Source organism: Passer domesticus, chromosome 1 (genome assembly GCF_036417665.1).
Source record: "Passer domesticus isolate bPasDom1 chromosome 1, bPasDom1.hap1, whole genome shotgun sequence".
Taxonomy (NCBI): domain Eukaryota; kingdom Metazoa; phylum Chordata; class Aves; order Passeriformes; family Passeridae; genus Passer; species Passer domesticus.
Window position 1 is genome coordinate 24,120,843 of NC_087474.1, and position 24,529 is coordinate 24,145,371.

At 39.1% G+C, this 24,529-nt stretch overlaps 1 protein-coding gene across 5 annotated transcripts in view; it reads right to left on the reverse strand.

Moving 5' to 3' along the window:
* SLC25A13 (solute carrier family 25 member 13) overlaps window positions 1–24,529 on the reverse strand; it is a 98,140-nt gene that overhangs the window by 49,294 nt on the left and 24,317 nt on the right. For all 5 annotated transcript variants that reach the window (XM_064410646.1, XM_064410635.1, XM_064410627.1 and 2 more), the window contains 2 exons: window positions 20,909–21,051; window positions 13,130–13,245 (listed from right to left, as the gene is read on the reverse strand). In XM_064410646.1, the coding sequence (XP_064266716.1) occupies window positions 13,130–13,245; window positions 20,909–21,051 (259 nt within the window). The remainder of the gene's footprint in view (window positions 1–13,129; window positions 13,246–20,908; window positions 21,052–24,529) is intronic.

Here is a 24,529-nt window from a genome sequence, read left to right on the forward strand (position 1 = left end):
TTTTAAACCTGAATCTTTTCTACAAGGAGGGGGGCAGATGGTCACATCTAAATACAAGCTTTATATTTAGTAGTCACAACTGGGCAACGGTTTACTACACACTTGGCAGACTAGTAATACACAGCAGTTTCTGTGAAAAAGCAACTATTTGATACACAATCAGTAGTAATGACCATATGTTTCTGCAACTAGACAGCGTATACTGTAAGTAATGAAAACAGCAATGAGATCTGAGAAAGTACTTGTCTCAAAGGACAGACCCCACTTCAATGCAATAGTTTTGTCTCAGCCAAAAAAATAGGACAAAGATATCCTCTGAAGACAAGCTCAAGGCCAGAGGTTCCCAGCTGCTCTATGCCCTCCTAATTGCTGTATGACTCTTCCAGCAACTGAAGCCAAGAGCCAGTTCTTGTCTCCTGCGAGTTCCTTTGAGCGTGGAGAGATGGTTCCCAGGAGTCACTCCCTACCCACAGGCTGGGCCAGGAGCTGGTCTGCTCCCTTCATGCTTTGTGGAAGAAAGACCAGGAGTCCAAACCACGAGCTCCTGTCTGTCTCTGCAAGCAGCAGAGCTGTAAGCCAGTTCCCAAGCATGGCTGGTGCCTGGGGTTGAGGAAATCAGCACAGCTTAGTGCCTGCCTGTGCTCAGAACAAGCTGGGAATCACCCCACTGGAGCCAGCCTCTGCCTGCCAGGCAGGATTGGGAGCCACCTTCCACTTCATTCCAGTGCCACAAGCAAAGGTGGGAGCTGACTCCTTGGGGAGATGAGGTCATGTCTCCTGTGCATGTCGAGTTCTGGCTTCTGGTTCAGTCCATGCCAGGCAATCACAGCAGCTCTGTTGACTTGGGGAAATACAGCCAGGTGGAATCCCCTATTTCAGGCAAGGAAGCAGGAAAAAGTGAGAGTGAAATGGTACAGCCGAGAGCCAGGAAGATGTCAGGAAGAGCCCAAGTAATGAAGAATAAAGACACAGAAAAAAAACAGTCACAAAGAGATGAAAGGGGCATGTGTCCTGCTGCACTGACCCAAAAGCCCTGCACATGGTATTACCCACAAGAACATCTTGTTCTAAAGCAAGAAGGCTTCACAGAGAGAGCAGAAATAAAACTGCAGACCTCTTCCCATCTCACAACCAAGTCTGTAGTTTCAGCTTCAAAAACACAGCAACCACTGATCCCAGGAAATCAGTGGTGAAAGAGCAAGTTGGATTTAACCTACAAATAGAAAGAGCAACCCCAGTTAACCTCAAATTCATAAAATTCATAACTCTAAGTCCTAATGTCCTATGAGAATTTTCTCCAAGCAAAGTCAATGCCCCCAGGACAGCCCCATTGTTCATTCATGTCTTATGCTCCATCACAGCCAGCTTGGATCTTGTCTGCCAGCATTCTCCTGGAGCAAAATTCTGCTCTCAAGACAGTGGGAGAGAAAGTCTATTGGTTCAGGGTGAGGTTCTCTACTTGAAGTCTTTCATTTAGGGTGCTTCCTACTGACACAGCTCAAGGCACCTTGCCACATGTCACTGGAGATCACATTCATACAGTTCCTGCTTTCTGCCAGACTTTGTTCAAAGAAGGCAACCGGCATGAAAAAGACAGCTTGTCTTGCCTGCATCCAAAAGGAAATAAAGGTTGTTTCTTACTGGCAGTGACCACTGCTTCCAGAGAAATAAAAACATTCACAGAGAAATCAGATGTCCATCTGCTTCCTCTTTCCCTCTCATCCCATCTCCAGAATTTCCCCAGAACAAGCCACTGATACTGTGTGGATGAGATCAGGAACAAATCATCATTTACCAAAAGCTATGTTTGGCTGGACTCCAGACTTGCCTTTGTCAGAGAAGAAAGGAGCATTCTTACCTGTTGCAAGGTAAGAGATAGCAGAAACTTAGGTAATATAAAATGAGTCTCAAATGTGTTTTGATGGGGCAAGGCTCCATACAATTCTTACTTTAAATTGTTAACATAAGAAAGTTGCACAGTCTCCTTTGAATAAGCCCCTGTAATTTTATTTTCTTTAACTATCATGCATTAGCCACCTTGAAGGAACAATGTATCCTGCTCTGTGTCCTGTAAACCCTCCTTGGCTGGAGGCCAAAATTAAAATTTCATCTCAAGAAAATTAAACATACAATCATAAAATTGTTTTGGTTTAAAGAGCTTAAAGATCATCCAGCTTCAACCACCTTGCCACAGGCAGGGATACCCTTCACTAGACCATGTTTCTCAAAGCCTCATCCAACCTGGCCTTGAACAATTCCAGGGATGGGGCATCCACAGCTTCTCTGGGCAACCTGTTACAGTGTCTCACCACCCCCACAGTGAAGAATTTCTTCCATATGTCTAACCTAAACCTACTTTCTTTCAGTTTAAAACCATTCTCCCTTTTCCTATCTTGTAGACTCCCTCTGGGTACTGGAAGGCTGCAATTAGGTCACCCCAAAGTCTTCTCTTCTTCAGGCTGAACAACACCAATTCTCTCCACTTTTCATCAGAGGAGACGTGCTCCATTGCTTTAATGATGGGTTTCCTCCTCTGGACTTGCTCCAACAGGTCCATGTCCTTCCTGTGCTGGAGACCCCAGAGCTGGATGCAGTGTTCCTGGTGGGGTCACACCAGAACACAGTAGAGAGGCAGGATCTCCTCCCTCACCCTGGTGGACATGCTGCTTTTGATGCAGTCCAGAACACATCTGGCTTTCTGGGCTGCAAGGGCACATGACCAAGACATGCCCAAACATCAGGAAGTGAAAATAATGGTAACTTTAGACTAAATATAATGTTTAATTATTGGCATTACAAAAGGTAAAGGAATGCACAGCAATGAAAGTGAAAACCTCATCAAGCCAATTTGGAATATAGTAAGGTCTCTATCCAGACCATTTGCATTCCCTTGTCTGTTTTAGAGATTAAAGGCCACAAGCATGTCTCAGAAGTTCATGTAAGTACAAGTATCACTCTGAACATTCCAAGTTAAAGATGTGCATGTAATTTTTCCTATGACCTGGAAAACACAGACTACCACATTAGTGTAGATACAGTAAGAGAACCCACACAACTTGATCTTTTCACAATCATACTGTATATTGATGTCAATATGACTTGGCAACTACTACCAGATGCTTTTCTGACAGAATGCATTTTGGAATATACAGTGCAGGCAGCTGACTGGAAGATTGCCTACTTGCTTCCACTGATTCTTTGATGGCATGAGACGTATCCACTTTGCCACTGCTTTTTTACTCATACTTCCTTTTTGCAACCATTTATGGTGCACAAACTCCTATGCCCAGCAGTCTTCTTCGTCTTCCCTCGCTAGGTCTCATTACCCAATCATCTACCACATCACTGACTCAAGTCTCATCTGTAGGCAGATTGCCAATTCAGACACTAGAAACCATTCATACTACACAAAAAAATTTGAAGTGTTTTAGCTTGTGATTTAACCATCAAAAGGTATCCAATTATGTACCAGAGCTCACTCCAAGTTACTGTTCAGTTCTAACAGTGTCATCTCCTAATCATCTAAGTCCGGTATTAAAATAAAAAATGGACAATGAAAAAAATGGAATTTTGCATTAAACCTGCAGCTGGAAGTTCGACAGCTATCCACAAGTCACTTAACTAAACACAGCAAAACACAGAGAAGCTGAGGTGTGCTTCAGTAGCCAGGAGCTATGATGTCTGTTTAGACTTTTTTTTTTTAAAGGAACCTGTTTAAGAGCTGGACAATAATTTGTAATGGAAAGGACATCTGGATTTCATGAGTCCAGCCACCAGTCAAAGAAAGTCCAACCAGAAGATGCCGCTCAGGGCCATGGCCAGATGAGTTTCAAATATCGCCTCATGAATTTCTGACTCAGGATGTCAGGGTAAGGGAACGCTGAAATCCCAGAGGGTCACAATCAGTGGCACAGGGTCTAGTTGGAGGCCTGGATAATGTCACTAGTGGCATTCTCCAAGGTACAGCACTAGTCCCAGTACTGTTTAATCAGCAAGCTCCACCTGAACACGAGGAAGAACTTCTTTACTGCATGGGTGTCTGAGCACTGAAGCAGATTGCCTGATTGCCTAGACAGGCTGCAGAGTCTCCCTTATGGGAGATACTCAAAAACCATCTGGACACAATCCTGTGCCATGTGCCCTGGGATGACCCAGGTTGAGCAGGAAGGTTGGACCAGATGAGCCACTGTGGTCCCTTCCAACCTGACCCAATCTGTCATTCTGCAAATACCACCAACAAGAGAGATTCCACAGCTTCCCTGAGCAACTGTGCTTTGATCACAAACAAGTATTTAATCAAAATATCTGATAAATGGAAGCTTTAAAATCCAGTTCAGAACACTGTTTAATTGCTTTAGTTCTAAAAAAGCAAAATGTTAAGGCTTCAATGTCAAGAGCCATAACAGGACAAAATCAATCTAGAGCTAGCAAAAGATACAACCATTTGTGTGTTTGCATTGCTTGAACCAGAGCTATCAGGAAGTAAAACAAGAAACAGGTTGAAGATTTTAAATATTTTCAAAAATCCATGCTCTCACTTTTATCAATCTTTTAAAAAATTCAACTTTGAAACTCAATTTTAAAATAAATTGCAAGTTTCTAAAACAAGTAATTGTTTGTCCCTCCACGGTCTCTAACTAAAAAATAGAAACCTTGCCATTCATTTCTGATCACTGCATGAAAGAGTTGTTTTATTTTCCCTCCAGGTGATCTGCCTGCTGCTTTACAGTGAGGTTTTGGGTCCTTAAAGTCCTGGGGACCTTCTTCTCTGCAGTATACTGATGTGTATGTTTAAATGCTTATTGCACAAACAAGCACGCTGCATTCACATTTTCATTCCTGCAATTCCATTCCATTTCCATTCCATTCCATTCCATTCCTATGACATTCCATTCCCTATGATTAAGAAGTAAAATAGAAATAAAGCATGCTTTGGAATAACTACAGACACAACAAGGACCACCAATATTCTCCAAGTGAAATTTGGACTTACAAATTTTAGATTTTAAAAGAAAAACTCTGAAAGTTATTATTCCACTGTATTTCATTGTCTAAGGAAAGTCACTCAACAAAAAAAGCTACTAAAATTTTTACTGGGTATCACTCAAAAGTATCTGACATATTAAATCTGAAATTCTTTCAAACTTTATTTTGCAAGCATATTTTTCAAATGTAGACAGATTCAATACCTTTTTTTTTACACTGGCAAAGACTGTAGCTGTCCAGCTATAAAAATTTACTTCAGAATTCACATCTTCTTCTTCACCTTTACTACAGCAATTTAATATACGAACCAAAGTGATAAAAGCAAACATCTGACACAAAGAAATAACCATGAACTTTACACTTTACTTTCCAGCATAGACTTGGAACCTCTATGTCTTTAACAGCTATTTTGCTTAGATAGATGATAGAAAAAAAAAATCACTTTCTTGCAAAGCATTAACACACATTTTCCCTCACTTAAACACTTCAATTTCAAATACACCAAAAAAATGTACTCCCACAACAGTACTGTATTAGTAGAAAACTATTTTAGTTCAATTAAAATGTCTAACTATCTACCCTCAAACCTATCTAAACTGTAATTTTCACTTTGAGCACTTCCAACATACTCTCAGTTTTGTTTTCTTTTATCAGCTTCTTAAATCAGGTCCTGAATTCCAAATGTTAGGAAAAAATAGTCATTAACTGCTAGGTAACAGCACATTTTCCAATTTAGAAAACTAAATTACACACACCACAAAAATATATGTATTTTGCTATCTGAAATTTCATATTAAAATCTGTAATAACAAAACACTTTTCTGGCTCCTAGAACTTGCTGAAGTAGAAACTAATCTGCAATTCCAGGCCAGTTTGAAAATGGGATGGGGAAAAATCTTAATAAAAAACAAGCTTAAAGTGATATACAGCTCCTGACACAGTTTAAAATATGTTCTGGTGTAGAAGCTTTTGGTGCCTCCCCAAGTGCTGCCAAGTAATCACATTGGGCTTTTTATTCCAACAGGACATACAGATGGCTGACCCTCAGTTTAACAAAGAGTTACTCTCTTAACCAAAGAGTGACCTCATACAGTTGAAACTGACTCTCAAATTGGTGTGTTCCCACCTTTCCCACACCTATTTTTTTCAAGTAGCATGAAGTAGCAGCAGAAAGCACAATATTTTAGCCACCTGAGCATGTGGTATTCTTGAACTATTCCACCAATTGGGAGTGCTCTCTGTTACCTCTATCTTTTAAAATTGGAGCCATTATAGCCAATTGTGCAAATCTACAATTGGTCTTCTGTAAAGAGGATTTTTAACCCACTGAACATCTTCCAAGCAGTTCCTCAGATCTCTGATAAGATACCATACAACACACGTGAGATTCTGATATTCCCATGTATCTACATTCAGTCGTTCAGAAAACACCCACGTATCACTTTAAAAGTTCCAAAAATCACGGTTGGTCTTTTTGTAATAAAAGCTAATCATTAAAGAAGTGCAAAAAAGGTCCACTTACATTAAAAAATTTTTGGTTTTCACCTCCAGAAAATATACCAACATCTGGAGCCCATCAGTGAGAAGCAAAAGCTTATGATACTTGTTGAGCTGCTCTTAGAAAATGCACTGGTTAAGATGGTACACCCCTCAGGCATTTAAAAAGACTGTATGCGACAGCCCCAGTGGAGTGCCAGCATCCTCAGAGGCTGCCACAGCAGGGTGGAGAAGCAGGAGCCTGGAGTCTCCCACTAAAACTGGTCACTTCTGTTCTGATGGGAACCACAACCATTTTATGGCTGGAAGAAGCAACAAAAGCTGTACAGCACCTGTTGTGCACAGAGGTGAGATGAAGACCAGTACTGGTAAATAAATGTCTTTCAAATGTTGTAAGTAGACTTTAAAGAAGACAACAACCAAACAGATCCCCCAAAATGCCTGCAGCAAACCATAAAATCCAGTACCAATCGTAAAAAATGTTCAGCATGCATTCTCTTTCAGGAGAGAGACACTAGCTACTGAACATAATGCATTGCCCTAGCCAAATTTTTCAACAAGGACAGAGATGTCTTGCAGATTAATTTCACGTTAACAAAAACATTATCACACAGAACATGCTTTTGCCTTCATGGTTTTTCCCAATCAAAAAACCCGTGATAAGCTTCAACTTCACAAATCTGCTGAAATTGTTGTCTATTTTATCCTCTTACCTTCCCCCTCCTCTGGTTGTTTGTGCCCTTGTCACTTCTGAAAACTAATAATTCACTTTCTCATGACATATTCATACAGCATAATTGTGCACTTCTGTTACCTGTGTTAAATAATGAAAATACCACCAAAAAAATTTGAAAAAATGAATGCAAAAAGCAAAAATGTAGGCTCTTTCCAAAAGTACCATCACCCTCATCAAGTAAGACTCTGGATTCAAGCTTGTGTGTTTTTTCTGTCTCTGCTGTATGTAAGGGGAAATAACATGAATTTACACACAGAATATTACATAATTTGCTTACTTAAAATGTCTTCAGAAATTTTCCAGGATGCAATCCCTTAAAAATATTTCTACTTGAACTGTGGCTATCCATAATTTCAGTTCACTACCAACATCCTTATATTTTTTATTACCTTTCCTGGCCTCATTAGAAGTTAGCAACAAACTGCCAGCACCCTAAGACTTCAAGTTTGAAAAGCACTAGGCCCCCTGTAGGTATAAAAAATACATCTACTCCTCTTGCCCAGAGTAATAATAACAATTAATAAAACCCCAAAAAAACAGATCACTTTCACCAAGGTAAAACAGCACAACCTGCTAACAAAAACAGAACATCACTTCTATTTTCTCCATACAAGGCAGCTGGGGGATGATGCATGTGACATGCATAGAGAGGCTGATGGAATGGGGTTTTCTTAGCCTGGAGAGGGGAGCTGTAAAGGAGGAGCTCATTGCTGTCTACAGCTACCCAACAGATGAAGGGAAGACAGAGATGAACAGCGGAAGGACAAGAGGCAATGGATGCAAGCTGGAACATTGGCAATCCCAACCAGGCATCAGCAATTCAGTTTTCCAGTATAATAGTGATCAAACTCTGGAAAATGCTTGCTCATAGAGGCTGCAGAGTCTCCAGCCTCAGAGATTATTTAAAACATTGATTAGATATTTCCCCTTGAGCAACTGGTCTTGACGGTGGTGCTGCAAGGGTTTGAATCATATGGCTGCCACAGTCACTTCAGTCTGAATTGTTTGATGGTTCTCTTACCATCCCCAACAAAACAACAAAACAGAACCAACAATAAAGAACAAACTGAAACACTGAATTTCAGTTCTGGATGATCTAGAAAACTCAATTGCATTTTCTAGACCAAATGAAACCAAACAGAATAATAGGACAAGGCTTCTCCTAATATTTAGAACAACAGATTCACTTTGTATCCTAACAGGCTCTCTTTTACTTCAGATGCTTGCATCCAAGTCTGTCTGGTTATATAATAGTTAAAAGAGAAAAACAAAACAAAAACTTGCTAAGTTGACATATGTCTAGAAATGAAATTCTCAAAAAATAGTCTGAGAAGATTTCAAAAATTGTTTTCAAGAAAATAAATATACTAACAAGTCTAATTCACATCCTTTTTAAATTAAAACTGGCAATTACTTGTGCAAAATCCAACATTGTACAAACAACAAATAACATCAGAGACTGAACAGATTTTGCATCTGCAATGTTGCCACTGGATCCATCATATCCAGGCAGCTGTCATTCATAAATCAGCAAATGCTTCAATGTATAGGTGAAGCTGTGATGTGTAAGCTAACACATCACTAGATACAACTGATTTCAAGGCAGTTTGAACCAGCAATGGAAGTATCAGTGATAAATACTAAATACTGCAGTTTATCAAGAGATCAAAGCTTACAGCTACAGCAATTTATTTTGTTTCAGATTCAGATTTAGCTTTTCATTACTTTACATGGTGTTCAGTGTATCAGGCTGGGAGTCACTAAGCTAGGTGTTGTGCAAGAGATAAAAAGAACCAAGTCATACAAGCAATTGCAGTGCAAAGCATAAAACAAGTAATCCTCTGTAACGAAAGCACGAGCTACGTCCCACAATCAGAAGTTAATTCTTTGGTAATGAAAGCAATTATGAAACTCTGGTAATCATTTTTTGTATATTAAAAAAAAGATCAGAGCATTATCATAGAGGAAAAAACTGAAGCTCATCACAATAGCTGTGGAGCTATTTAAACTTCGCTCAAGAGCTATGTCCTTTTAGAAAGTTTACAAACAAGTATTCAGGTAATTCAAGTACCAGGTATCAGCTAACAGGAGCACTTAGTAAGATGTATCCTTAATTAATGTGTTTATCTAACAAATGTATTGATATAATTAATAAAAGAAGCAGAGATTCACAAGAGCTTCTGTCTACATGCCAATAAAGTTTTGCTTAAAGACAAAAACAAAATACAATGCTCAAATCTGCAGCTACTACACTTAACAGACAAAAATTTGGGGATTGGGCTCCCAATTTCCTTCATGTTTTTGCTGGCTTTGGGCGGAGGTTGTTGTTTTGTTGTTTTGGAGTTTTCTTAATTAAAGGACTGATATTTTACAGCATACTCATATTTTTCAAAGTAACACAACACAACATTCATTTTGAAACAGCTTCAGATTGAACTAGAGGATGCCTAGAAAAGAAAACCAAAACCATAAAACCACACACTATACCACAGCTCCATTTCATTAAGTACAAGAGCAAGAATTTCTGTCTGGTGGGTAATTCCTCTTTCATACAAATCAGAATTAAAATTTTTAAAGCAGGTTCAATAATGGTTGGCAGCACAGACTCAGGCAACCACAGCTCTTATTGTGCCTTTCCTTACTCCCTTAGCAAAATCAACATGGACAACACCTATTTTGCCCTACACTAGGGCTTGTGAGAACTGGTATCAGAAAAGGTAAGTTCCAGTTCCTAGGTATCACTGCTGTGTTATTCACAGCTCAGAACTGTTAGGTACCATCATTTATTTTACCCATTCAAAATTAAAGATGATGGTTACAATGACTTCGTTTTTAAACACTTTTTTATGCAACCCTCTCACCTTTTTATAAATGCCATCTAGTAAAGGATTTCAAAGGGCTCTGCTTCTTTAATGAGGCATTAAAATACAGTCACACAACAAAAAAGCAACTCTACTAAGTCTCTTAAACCCCTGGACTTACATTATCAGCTTTTATGTGCCTGTCAACACTCAACAGTAAGAAGCAATGGTTTGCTCTTTGCCTTGAATTTAAACTTTCCTGCTGAGAGCTTTAACTCCTTACAAACTGTCAAAGCTTTGACACTTCAGCAGAAAGTAAATCTACAATATGATGCAATGGCCAGGTGTAGTCTCAAGCAGCCACTAGCCACTAATTTACTAGTGGCCATTTAATTCACCTCAAAAAGCAATAAACTAGAAATACTTCCCACCCTCCATGTACCCACACTGCTTGCACATCAGCCCTTTTAAACAGGTAATAGTTCTGTCAAAGAACCAGGTACAGTTAACTTGCCATTTTAAAGAAATGAAACATTTAAAATTGTAGAGATGTCAACATACGACTAAAATGGAAATCCACTTCCAACCCAGAAGCTAAAGTAAGAGTGCAGCATTTTTCAAGAGAAGTAAGCGCAAAGTGTTAAATTGGAACTTCTTCATCCAGAGTATTTCTCTGAGTATCTACAGCCTGGATCTCACATTCAGTGTAAAAGTTCATTGTTAAAGGAATTAATAATGAGCTTTATGCCAAAGATGCCAAGCCAAGTGCACCTGTGAAAGAGTAAGATTGGACAGATTTGTATGGTCAGAAATGTGAAATTCACTGCTGGGAACTATTCTGCTTGGTATAAGCTAAAATATTTATATCATTATTTTAGTGTACAGAAAAAAAAGGACTGCACAGATAAGCCATACTGTTTCTTTACAACAACAAAATGAGACAGAGACTTAAGATGAGAGCCTTGAGATACTACACATAACAGCAGTATACTGAAAAATTATCCTTTCCCTATTCTTCTGTTCCTTTCACACTGTAATTCCACAGTATACAAAACCCCTATTTAAGTCTCGTAACCTTGATAAGGACTTGATACCACCCTCATTCAAGTGAATGGAAAAAGATCTCATAATTAGCCTCAAAGATGCGTGACTAAGGCATTGAGTGGCAAAGTTACAGGATAGCATTTTACTAATGTATTTATGAAAATATTAGGGGTTTTTTTTAATAATGGCAGGGAAATAAAGCTCCTCTTTTCTCCTCATGATATAAAATAAGGAACTAGCCTTGTCTAAAGCCAACCACTTCTGTTGAGAATGCACAACACAGAGACAGCTCTTCCATTCTCCCCAGTCCAGGCAGTTACTGGGGTGGTAGCCACAAGGTACTACACAGAAGTTACAAATACATCCACGGTTTCAAAAGGGGAGATGAAGGAATTAAACAAAAGCTATCTGAGGTTCTGCCAATGTTGGCATGTCTCCTCTTTCAAATACCTTAAATACAGTCTGGCATAGGATTTTCTCTCATCACTAGAAGGAATTCAATGGACTTCAAATGCCAAACAAATCCTTTGCCTCACTGTGTCGAACCCCAAGAGAACCATTTGACAGCAGGAAAAATAGGAACAAGAATGCCAAGAGTTAAAAAGTTAAGTCGGACTGATTCAGCATTCAGATCAAACAAATACAGTTCTTCCTAGATTATTAATGAGTGCTGCAAGCAACCAGGGCCTCTGACGCAGACAAGAAATTGCACATCACAGGCATTCCAGGAACTCTGGTCTGCCCTCACTGGAACAAAACCCTAGTAAAATATCCTGTTTTAAAAGCATGGCACCTCTCACTGCTTCTCTGTCCATATACATATAAAAAATTGTTAGGCACAAAGTACTTCCTTCATCAAGGTTACGATCTGCAGAATTTTTTCAGAAAATCCTTTAGCATCTGTAGTAACTTCTGAAAAACTGCAAACAAAAAACACATCTTTCACACCCTCATCACACTACCAAAATCATAAAAAACAAAAGAAACACAAGAGAAAGCAAGTCTTCTCACCAGCTGCAACTTCAAATACAGATTTTTTGAGAAGGCAGAAAGAATACAGTGATGTTTCAAGCAATGGTTACTCAGTCTTGTTATTTCAAATGGAAAGAGAAGGGCTTTTATAACTGAGCATAAGACATGTCTGGGAAATACTAGTAAAACGCAATTGATGTGCGAACCATATATTTCAGAAAGACAAAAGATATCAATATAATCAAATTTCCCGTTTACTTAGAACTGTTTAACAACGAAAAAATAAAACTTGATATATAGAAATAACCATGTCCAAATGTAGTAGATTAGAAACAGCAATTTTAGACAGTGTAGGTACTCAGCAAAAAAATTCCCCATACTTTTTCAAGTGCAAGCTCAATATCAGAAATTAGTCCAAAGTGCTAAATTCCAAATTCTTCTTTCAGACTGAATGGCCCTTATCATTAGGCAGGTGGGAGATAGTCCTGCAGATATCAAAAGCTATCTCTAGGATATCTAGAAAGAAACAGTCCTTTTAATCAAATTTTAAACTGGCCTGAGTGTATCTCATTATCAGGGCAAACATCACACTTCCAATGCACAGCTGAACTTTACAGGGGGAGGGAATGGCAGAGGGCATGTAACAATGAATTAAATACTGTAAAATCTCACAGAATACAGTTTTAAGCCTTAGAAGTCAGCCAGCTTGAAATATAGCAAATTTAAACAAAAAATAATTCAGGGTAATTATTTCAAACTCAACATTCACCCAGGTCTTCTGGCAACTTCCTTGCAGTTTTACAGTAATTTCCTATGGTCACCTATCACTCCTGGTCTGGACCTGCACAAGTTGGGGAAGAGGAAAAGAGAAGTGACCAGTCCTCCAGAGAAAATGATGGTGACGATGACCTTGGCTTCATACTGTGCACACATAAATGATTAAAAAATGCAGGCATAAAGTTGTTTGGCATTGTTGTTGGCATTGTAGTTCTGCTACCAACCACTGTCTCCCTACAGTGAGTTGGGAGGTGAAACAGAGTTTGGCATAGGTACGGATTTTTACATCAAGAATGCACATTTAAGCATGTCTTACCAAAAGTAACTTCTCCTTTGCCAGTCTTGTCAAACAGCTGAAAGGCTACTATGAACAATGCGTCTGGAGCACACAGGACTGATTCAAATGCCACAAACTCTTGAAAGGATATCAACCTAAGGGATGAAGGAAAAAACAATGCCTATGAAATCAACTTGTTCACAAAAAACCTGAAATACAATACAATACTGATTACACAAAAGAAGTAAGACCATAACCAAAATATGTTCAAAATGTGTTCAGTAGGGATTAAAATTTATCCTAAAATGCCCTATCCCCAATGCTGTCAGGAAGCTTTTATATCACTAAATGGAAATGTCTGTTGAACAAGGCATTATTCCTCTCAGCAAGTCACAACAGAACATAAAATAAGCAAAACACTCAGCATGGCTACTCACCTCAGCTTTAATGTCTAACTGAACTGCCCTCTGGGGGAGCCTACCTCTCTCCACTGGCAAGACAGAGCCAATAAAGACATGAGTAACTTCTCTCAAGACTCAGTACTTAGCACTTTTGGAAAGCAAATCCATTCAAGACCTACATGCTGCCACTCACTTCAGAAGGAACCGATCAGAATGCGTTATCTGCTTGCTAGCAACTTATTAGTCATCCATCACAGCCCTCCAGTCCTGCATGTTGAGTCACAAATTTCAATCAGTAGTGTGCATGTTCTTCCTCAGCCCAAGAGCAGTTTATTCAAATTCTTCATTATAGCTCGGTTCCTAATGTGCTAGCACAGTAGTAGGGCATAGATAAAAGCAGAGTTGTCCTTCCAGAAGTTAGTTCATAAGCAGAAATATATAATTAGACAACATGGTATTGTTTCCAGCAGTAGGTTTGATAACAGCAAAGACCTTGAACATTCTAATTTCTCTGCGTCACACCCAAGAGTTCAAATGGAGATCAAACTCCTATTCTTAAAGAGGCAAAGGCCAACTATTCTTCTTTTTGCTGCTTCTTTAATGTCTAGGCTGTAGAGTTTAAAATAATCTTCAAATATGTGGCGGCAGGGCCTGCTAGCAGTCTGGGATAGTTAAGATTGCTCTCTCTCAGGCTGCTTTATGTCAGTGTAGCAGGCACGTAGCTTTAATGGGTTCATGTGGCAGCAGCTGGGGAACAAGGATTATTTCTGAAAAGCACAAAATTCAGTGTACACACAAACCCAGGGAATTTTTAATGGAAATTAACTATATCCTTAGGACGTGGATCCAAAGTGACACTGCAGCCAGTTCAATGAATGTATGCAATAACAGTGAAGAACTAACCGTTTGAATAAGTTGGAAAAGATATTTTTTCCCAGCAAGTTATGATGACCCATGACTATACAGCAATTTCCAATCACCTGTTTTATGGGAATTCAGAGAATATGCTGAGTTGAAAGGGGCCCATCAGGATCCACCTCCTGGCCCTGCACAGGACCATCCCCAAGAGTCACACCATGTACCTGAGAGGATTGTCCTTCCTGAACTCAGACAGTCTTGGTGCTGTGACTACTACCCTGGGAAGCCTGTTCCAGTACCCAACCACACTCTGAGTGAAAAATCTTTTCTTAATATCTAACCGAAACCTCCTTGACATCAGCTTCATGCTGTTTGCTTGAATTCTGACACTGCTCACAAGAGTGAAAGGTTTAGCACTTGCCCCTCCTCTTCCCTTGTGGGGAAGTTAAAATCACAATGAGGTCTCCCCTCAGTCTCCTCTTCTCCAGGCTGAACAGACCAAGTGACCTCAGCCACATCTGATATGGCTTCCCCTCAAGGCCCTTCAACATCCTTGTTGCCGTCCTTTGGGCAGTCTCTAACAACTTAATGTCTTCTTTATATTGTGGTACCCAGAGCTGCACACATTATTCAAGTTGAGGCCATCCCAGCTCAGAGCAGAGCAGGACAATCCCCTGCCTTGCCTGGTTGGTGATGCTGTGCCTGATGCCCCCCAGGACACGGGTGGCCCTCCTGGCTGCCAGGGAACTGCTGAATCATATTTAACTTTCTGTCAACCAGGACTCCCAGGTCCCTTTCCACAGTGCTGCTTTCCAGCCTCTCATTCCCCAGTCTGTCCTTATATCCAGGGTTGTCCCACCCCAGGTGCAGAATTTGGCACTTTCCCTTGTCAAACACTTGGTGAATGCCTATCTCCCTAATTTGTTGAGGTGTCTCTGCAGGGCCTCTCTGCCCTTGAGGATGTCAGCAGCTGGCAAACTTACTTAGTACTCCTATGAGTCCTGCATCAAGGTCACTTACAAAGATGTTGAAGAGCACAAGACTGAGGATGGAGCCTGCAGAACCCCCCTAGTGACAAGTTGCCAGCCTGATGTCACCTCATTCACTGTAACCCTTTGTGCCTGACCTGTAAGACAGTCACTCACCCATCATATAACTGGGCCAATCCAGTGTGCTGGACATTGTGTCCAGAAGGACACTATGAGAGACAGTACCATAAGCTTTGCTGAAGTCTTAAAAGATTACATCTACTGGCTTTCCTAGACCAACACTTGAAGTGTGCTTGCTGCACATCAGCAGCCAAACATCCACAGAGTAACAAGCCAATTTCCATGAAGAACATGTTCCCATGGAACACATGAGAAGATTAAAAAAAGAAGACATTTCTTTTAAAGAAGCACAGCACAGAGAAGGCCTAAAAGCTGTTCTACACAACCTCCCTCAATATACCTGCAATAAATAAAAATAAAAGAAATGTAGAGTATGAAATGGCCTAACAAATTATTAACTCTGGGAGCCTGTCACCATGAATTATAACATAGTGCAAGAAGTAAATAAAAAGAAAACTCCTCAGGTATTCTTAAGATTAAACTCAAAATTAAGGATGTCAGCAAACATACAGGAATGCCTTAAGCTTTACTGGCAAAGAAGTCTGTGCCTTGTTACATATGCACACGTTAGCACATGAGCAATCCATCAGTCCTTTAAATGCCTTGGGAGCTCTCAGTACTCCCCAGTGTTAGACACAGACTACACAGACACTCAGTCTTTCAAAAGAAGAAAACTTCCATCCCTTCTAAGCCAAAATAAATCTTTTTCAGAAGTAACATTTCCTTTAATTTTAAACCAATATATCACAACCTACTCAGTTTTGTATTTATGCATATTTACTGTTACAATGTGACTTACTGGCTATAAAAAGCTATTATTATTTATTATTATTGGCTACATACCTGACAGAACAGTAAATAGATCCAAACAGAACTCCACTAAGTTCTGTTCCAAAGATTGTAATACAAGCACACAGAAAAAAAACAAAAAGGACAGCAGGTGACAAGACTATAGAATAGGATTGTTTGGAATTATAAATGTCAAATCTCTGCCAACACCATTTTGGTAAAGCTGCTTTTTGTGTGAAACAACCTGCGTGTGTCCTTACCAACAGTTTACAATACAGTGATTACAGCACAGAAAAGAAATACAGCACCTATCCTAGCAGAATCCCAGCACCATCTTAAGAACATATGCTATGTTACTAGGCCTGGGTTTGATTAAAACTTCATGTATTAACACTGCTACTAGATTTTATACTAGTAGAAGCATTTTTTTCAGCACTTGGAAGCAATAACCCCCCTAATAAGTCATAGATAAATGCTTAAAATAACCCTATATCCATATTTTTTAAACAATTACTCATAGAACTAGGAAGATTTAAAGTGTACAAATTGTGTATTTCTAGCCAGACTGTTAAAGAAGAGACATTAATATCTGCTGTGCCAGCTGAATTCAAATTAACCCAATTTTTACATGTTAATTAAACCAGCTATTTTCTTCTTATTGTATTTTTGCTCCCTAAGTAGACTAGCCTGCTAGTGATTCCCAACAGATCTATTCTAACGACGACGTATTCATTTACTTCTATTATGACCATACAATACAGTAACTGAGCAGTAATTTTTCAGTCAATTACACGTGTGATTCTTAATGCTTAAAGAAGCTGAAAAAATGTGTACTACATAGCCATATGCTCACTTCTCTATACTGCACAAGGGTAGTTGCCTGGGTAACACGTTTTCTCTCTGGTTTAGCATCACCCTTTTGGGTTTAGCATAACCCTTCAGTGAATATCATTAGGTGTCATTAAACAGCACATGTTAACATGGACTTCAATATACTACTTAAGAGTTATTTCATATACCTAAACAAGTAGTCATTTATGTTACAAAAGCAGAGAAAAACCTAGTGATTTTAACAGCACAATGAAATGAAGCTGAAATGTTTACGAAATTTTATTTCAGTTTTGAAGATATTCCACCCAGTAAGTCAAAGTCTTCCTTCACCTTCACACCCTCATTACCAGTGCCAATACCGTACAGTTTATTCAGGAGGGTTCAAACCTTGATATTTTAAAAGCATCCACAAACAAGAGCACCAGTCTAAACGTAACAACAGAGTATGGTGCAGCAAAACCACTATTTACTACTCTCTCCTATCTTCCACACTCACACCCATGGTATTTGAACACCCCATAGACACAACACATTCCCACCAGAGAAAGTCTGCATGTAGCCACGCAAAGAAACAAACCCACCTGCGTTTTATTACCTGCTGTAATAATACATACAAATGCAATGACGAAGAGGTTTTCTTCAGAAATCAATGCAGATGTTTTTACTGTATCAGCAATTTAAACATGGTAACATAATGGGACACAAATTGAAGCTACATCTATTATTTTACACTGCAAGCTAGGTAAACTAAGTATAGTGTAAATTGGTGCATTAGAGGATAAATTTATATCCAATAATAATGGAAAATGCTGGCATTTCCAAGTATTATTTTTGAATACTTTGTCCTTTCTAAAAATAAAGCATATGGTATTTCTTAGTAAAGTGTTAGTTACTACAGTCCAAACAGAGACGTGCAGTAAATACTTATTTTGTTAGGCAGATGTTTAAAAGTACAACAAAAATCTGAAAAATTATATTACACTAGGCAGGATGGAAAATGCCTGGCCTATTGCTGATAGGCCTTTAGAAAGCTGCTGCATTTTGGGGAAATTTCTGATCCAACTGAGGCCAAATGAAGCCTTCTTTTTTGTTTTTCGGGGTTTTTTTTAAACTAAGGTTAGGAGTGAGAGACTTAAGCCAGGCTCCTCAATCTGTTTCATACAAACAACAATCATGCAATATAACACTTATTAAAATATATGTTATTACCAGTAGACTACTTTGAAAGGTTTCTCTGGCAAGGAAAGTATTTCCTTTTCTTAGAGGAAACCTTAAAAACATGCCTCCATAAGAGAACAGCAGAAAAGCCCACCATCAAATAAACTCTGCCCTGGCTTAAGATGGAGGCAAAACTTGCTTCCATGGCAACAGATATTCATTGAACAAGAGAATATGCCTTAAGAGGTCTCATACCTTTGTCACAACAGTAGCTCATGCAGACCCTCAAATCCTCAGTCTCTGGCAATGCAGGAACTGGGCCAGACTTACATGAGATTTTGTCTACAGTAAACACTGTGAGACTATGTAAGAGCTATGGTTCTTTTCATTTCACACTCAGAATGTTTTCAGCTCTTGGGTAAGAAACTCTTTGCCCATCTATACACCCTGCTCGTGAGTCTGAAGTCCTTGTGCTGTCTGCCTTTCACCTGAACTTACCCAGTTAAGTATTTCACACTGATTACACCTGGTACATATACCTAACTTGTGACCAAAACCAGAAAAAGTTAAAAAACATTCTAAAGAGTGCTAGGAACAGCCCTGGTGGAGGTTCAGACCCTTTCAGTGTCAAGTGGTCATGCTCAACAGTCATGAACAGCAGCTGCTTCTTCAGAGCAAAAGGGGGATCCAAGACAGTGGATAAATATCTCTGGAAATAGCCTAGCAGTATTTTCAGAACTGCACTACTTTAAGTCACTAACAGTGTAACAAAATTAACTTGTCACTGCTCTTGCAAGCTACCTTCTATTTTACAATAGAAATAATGCTAAATTACTGAACAGATTCTCATGACCTTAACCATGTGTAAGTCCCTAAACACTGACAAGCCTATTAAAAATGAACACCAACAAAAGCTGGTTTGTGCTTCACTGTAAAACTGGGAGCTCTGGACTGCCAAGTTGGCAACATTCAATAGGAGAAGACCAATAGTCCTGTTGCTGTCTTGAAGAGATTTCATTACAGGAACCAAAAAGCAGCTGACTCTTGCCTCAGATGATTACTCTACAAATTACTTTAAACACCAGGAGAACAAGGTACAAACACTGAGCAACATGGCAAAAAATGCTGCAATGTCATGTTAGGGAGATGGATGCCAATCACTTTCCAAACTTTCTCTATTCTTTCACATATTAGCTAAACAGTAAGATAGCCTGAATACCAGAAGAGACTCTCCAAAGACACATTACGAACTGTCACTGCACAGTGTGGATTACAGAAACAATCCTTACCCACGGCAGAAAGCGGCAATTAGAAGCCTCAATACTACCGCAAAACTCTTACAAGATCATGCCAAGTTACGAAATCCCAACTTGTCAACAAGTTCACATAGGCTACAGTTTTACATTTTGTTCTTCCTGACACCAGCTTCTGTGAGGGAGATCCAAATCACAAGGTATGGATTATGTTCTCAATCTTCTTATTACAAAACGGATTTGAAGCCATGTAATTTGGAAAATGCTGTTTTTGCAGGCATCAAACTGAGGGAAGAAATCTGAGAAATGTTTAACGTTTTCAGTCAAACACTGCGAAGCCACGGCTTGATGCTATCAATGTTACCAACATAACCTTTTACAGAATTCTTTTACTGGGGCAGCAATCATCACATTAACTCATCTGCAAGGTTTAAGGTGCCCAGCTGCCAAATACATGAGACTGGCTGAGCAGAAAAGAGAGCACAGAAAGGACTGCAAAACTTCTCAGTTATGCCTGCATCTGTTCCCTAGGAAGACTGCATTCTCTAGTCATGTTTTGTTTATCTCGCATTTTACTCTCTGCAACCACTGATATGAGTCATGCCTGAAGTTTTCTGGTTTCTAAAAATGCCACAACTACACACTTTAAGTCCATATCTAATTATTCTCAAGTTTCTCTAAAGATACTTTAAAGGGAGGGTTCAACAGCTCATATGGGTAAAGAGACAGCTTGCCTGGGCAAGTACCAAAAGCAAATGCTAGGATTTCATTAAAGTAGGGGGAAGGAAGATGGAAGGGTAGCTAATCTTGCCTATTGGCAAAGTCGGCCTTTCAAATGCAAACCATGTGCAACCAACTTCACTGCTGTCTTCCCAAGATTGCAGAGTAGCTCCCTAAATACCTTAGGCACTCCTCCTCCGTATTGAAGGAAAAACACAGTGGCAAAAACCTTTAACAGTGCCATGGCAAAACAAAGCAGGGGCACTTTTTTCTAGGATCTCTTCCTACACCATCTAAACTTATTTTGGATTTCTATTTGAATGTGTTTATGACAGATACATAAAGTAAACAGAGACAGAAAGACTCAGGGAAGGAAAGAAAAGCAGGAGCTAGGGGAGCCAGCCAACAAACATGAAAGGTTCCATGAATTAAAAATACATAGTAGACAGAAAATTGTTCGCACCACTAAATGGTAAGTGCAGTTGAAAACAATGTTTCTACTCTTTTCACTTAAAATATACTGTATTTCTTTATGGATCTGCAGGGGAAAACAAAACAACCCACCTTCAAGGATCAGACTGTTTGAAAAAATGATTTTGTATTTTTTAAATGAACAACAGAAAAAGAAAAAAAATAAACCAATCAATACAAATTCCTCCCACCCCCAAACCAAAACCAAAACCACAAAAAAACACTCACCCATCTTTTGTCTGGTCCACCACACCTGCAAGGAGCTGTACAGTGCTTGCATTAGGCAAACCATCTCCAATTATCTTCAAGTACCGTGTGACAAAGTCATTAGGAGACATGTAGAATTCTCCATTCTTCTCCACACTTGCATACTGTTAAGTGAATACAATATTTAGTGCCTCAACACATCCTTCTCCAGGCATTTATTACCACCACCCATAGTTTCCAATCACAAGCAAGCCTCTACAGCAGATGACAGTTCTGCTCCAGTGAACCTGGAACAGGTTCAGACCCCAACAGGAAAGTGTAAGAAGCGAGTACTCAAGCAGCTGAAGGCTCAACTTCCCAGACAATGAATGGCAGACATATGATTTTTAGATTACAAGTCAACAATTTCTCCATAGTAGTCTAGAAATGCTCAATAGCACCAAATATGTTTCTGAAGTAGAAGCACAAGCACATTTGCAAGCAGGTATGTGGCATCTCAGGCCCACTGAAACTCTGACAGCAGTAGGGCACTGCAGAATATCTCATTTATGTGAAATGACTCCTTCCTTAGCCATTCTACTTCAGGATGAGAAGGCAGGGTTGGTGTCACCCGCAAAATGCCAGTGCAGCAAATGATCCCGCAGGAATGTCCACCGGGGGGTGCTGTTCTGAAGAACTCTACTGCATCACCCCCAGCCATGGAGGTTTCTCCTTAAGGAAAGAAGAACCTACAGATACTTCCCCTTGGCTGAAGTGCTGAAAGTAGGCCAAAGAATAGCATTTGCAGAAAAATGTAACAGCAAAACTTGAACTTTGACAGATCAGCACACTGCAGAAACAAGAAAAGAATTCTGACACCTGCCACACATTGTCCCTGCTTTACACACAGTTACTAGCATACTACTCCAGAAAACAGCTATTGACAGACCCAAGCATATTGGTTTCCAGGGGAAGCCTCCAGTAATCCGTTACAAATAAAACTAATATTAACACTTTTGAAGATAATATCTAAATTAATTAATTAATTCATTCATTCATTCATTAAATTCCCTTTGTTACCACCTCTACCCCCATTGCTAGGTCATCCCCCAAATTTTATAGTCCTCACTTTCTGAAGAAGGTCAAATTTGAAATCAACCCTAAAGAATGTAATTTATGAAAAGAAAAAGGATAATGACAATCATTAAGAGGAAAATAAATCCCAGGCAAGATTTATAGAACCAGCTTTAAGGGAAACAGGTCTATCTTGGGATAACAAATATGCACTGAGAACAGGAAAGAAACAGCTAATTTCTCTTTTTTAATTTTTTAAGGCAAGGTAGGATGATAAACTATCATTGCATCTCCACACAGACCATTATTCACACTAAAGTAATAAATAAATTAGATGCCTATCACTATTTTGTAGTGTACTTCAAACACACATTTTATTTCACATTACTGTGGCTCTGCTAAGGGACAAAAACTGCCAGTTTTCATTTCATGTTGGTGCCTGCAGCGTACCGCTATACCTGCTGTAGGCATATAACTCTCAGAGGGATGCCAAAGTGTTACAGTAAGTAGATTATTTTCTTCTAGTGCTATAGAAATACCATTTTCAGGTACAGCAATATCTTCAAAAAACAAGGCTTCAGAGAAGCAAGCCCAACAAAACATAACTCCCTTCGGCATCTATATATTGGATAGTGCTAAAGGATTCCTGTTTCAATAACACATGCTTTCTAGCTGCTACACTGCAAGGAATTTTGAATTGTATACTTTTATAAGAACTAACAGATCAATTGATTTCAATGTAATCATTTGCAGAAAGACAGACTCCTTCAGAATCCCAGTCTCAGAAACTTTTAACACAGCTGCTATTGAGAAACAAATCAAATAAGTCAGACAGCCTATGCTTCTACATTTCTTTTTTTTCATCCAGGCTAACCCCCTGCTAGGGCACTCAATAACAGAAAACAGCACAAGGTTTCAGTGTCCCCCTGTTTCTTGTCACTGTGATTTACTCAAGTGTATTTGAAATCCAATCACGTACTCTATACTACATATAAAAAATGACCTTGAAAATGTCAGCTTGATCACTTTGACTAAAATCTAATCTCTTAGGGGTTATGTTAGAAGACTTAGAAGAAGTACTCTTGGAAATTATCATAACAAAAATAAAGAAAATATCAATTCTATTTGTTTTGGAGGAGCAACATTTAAAAATTGGTTCTTTACAATTTTATTTCCCTCCACTTTGACAATTATAGCCACAGAGAATTTGATATTATACATAGTACTTAATGGCTTTTTGGTAACTTATTTACACATATTTTATATAGTCAAGTAAAAACAAGTTTAACCCCATTGTAAGTAAGATTTGCAAACATTCTATTGGGGATTTGACATACTAAATATGCTAGAAGTTGACTGCAATCCACTGCATTTAAACTGATAATTTTACATTTATTTCTATACTGAGGGTACCATTCCTAAATGGCAATCATATTTTTTAATTCTTAATTGAAGCAGGAAAGGATAGTTGTCAAATTCTTTTGTAAGTGAACATTCCACAATCTCCAGAAGCAACTGTACTGGCTTCACCACTTAAAACAGTCTGGAGAAGCTTAATTAACACTCTGGGCATCACTCATCTGTAGACCATGAAACAACATAACACATTTACTCATTATTTTTCCTTCAGGGGAGTAAGCAGCATGACAATCCTGCATTACAATGAACAAAACATTTAGCTCATATTTCATTACATCTTTACTAGGATCCCTTCTTTTTAGTAGGGAAGGGAGAGCAAAAGAGGAAGAAAAAGAAGTCAGAGGTGGCATTTAGTGTGCTAAAATACAACCCATTCAATCCACCAAATCAGAAGGCTGAGGGAGCTACAACCTTCAGAAATGTAAGAGAGATGAATATCCACAGGCAGGTAGGAAACTATTTTCACACTATTCTCAGCAAACCAACTAACCAACTTCCCCATCCTCCAACTGAGGATCACCTCACAGCTCAGAAAGGACTGGGCTTCTCTCTAGTGTGTTTATTTCCTTCTTCAGTGCTACTGTCTTCTCAGGTCAGTGGTCTACTCCCTGTCTGCATTTTCTGCTGCTGCTCTTCACGTATGTTGCTCTGTAAACCACACAACCCCTTCTTTCTCAAGAGTCTTTTTGCTCCCCCGACAGATACAAGTTCCAGGACTTAAGAAGTTAAATCCTGACTTTCTCAACTGAAAATCTCATTTCAGAGCTATAAATACTGACAGTATATAATAAAACTATAAATACAGGCAATATACATTGTGACACCTACACATATTGTTAATAATAGCTCACAAGGGACAATGGAAAAAATACCAAGAACTACATGGAGAGTGGGGCATGATGCTGGAGAGCAAAGAGGGAGGGAAGAAACCGCAAAGGGATGAGCTGTCTTGGGCCCTCATCATGTCCACAGAAATAATTCAGATACAACAGCTCCCCAATAGCAGTGTGGCGTCTACCTCATACTTATTTTTCAGAACCACGAATTTTTCTACTTTTTTTTTCTTTTTTTTTCTTTTTTTTTCTTTTTTAAATACCAGAATACCAACTTTACCCAGATATTGGACTAATGAATCTTAGGAAGGCTAGACATAGTTATTTAAATTTAGGA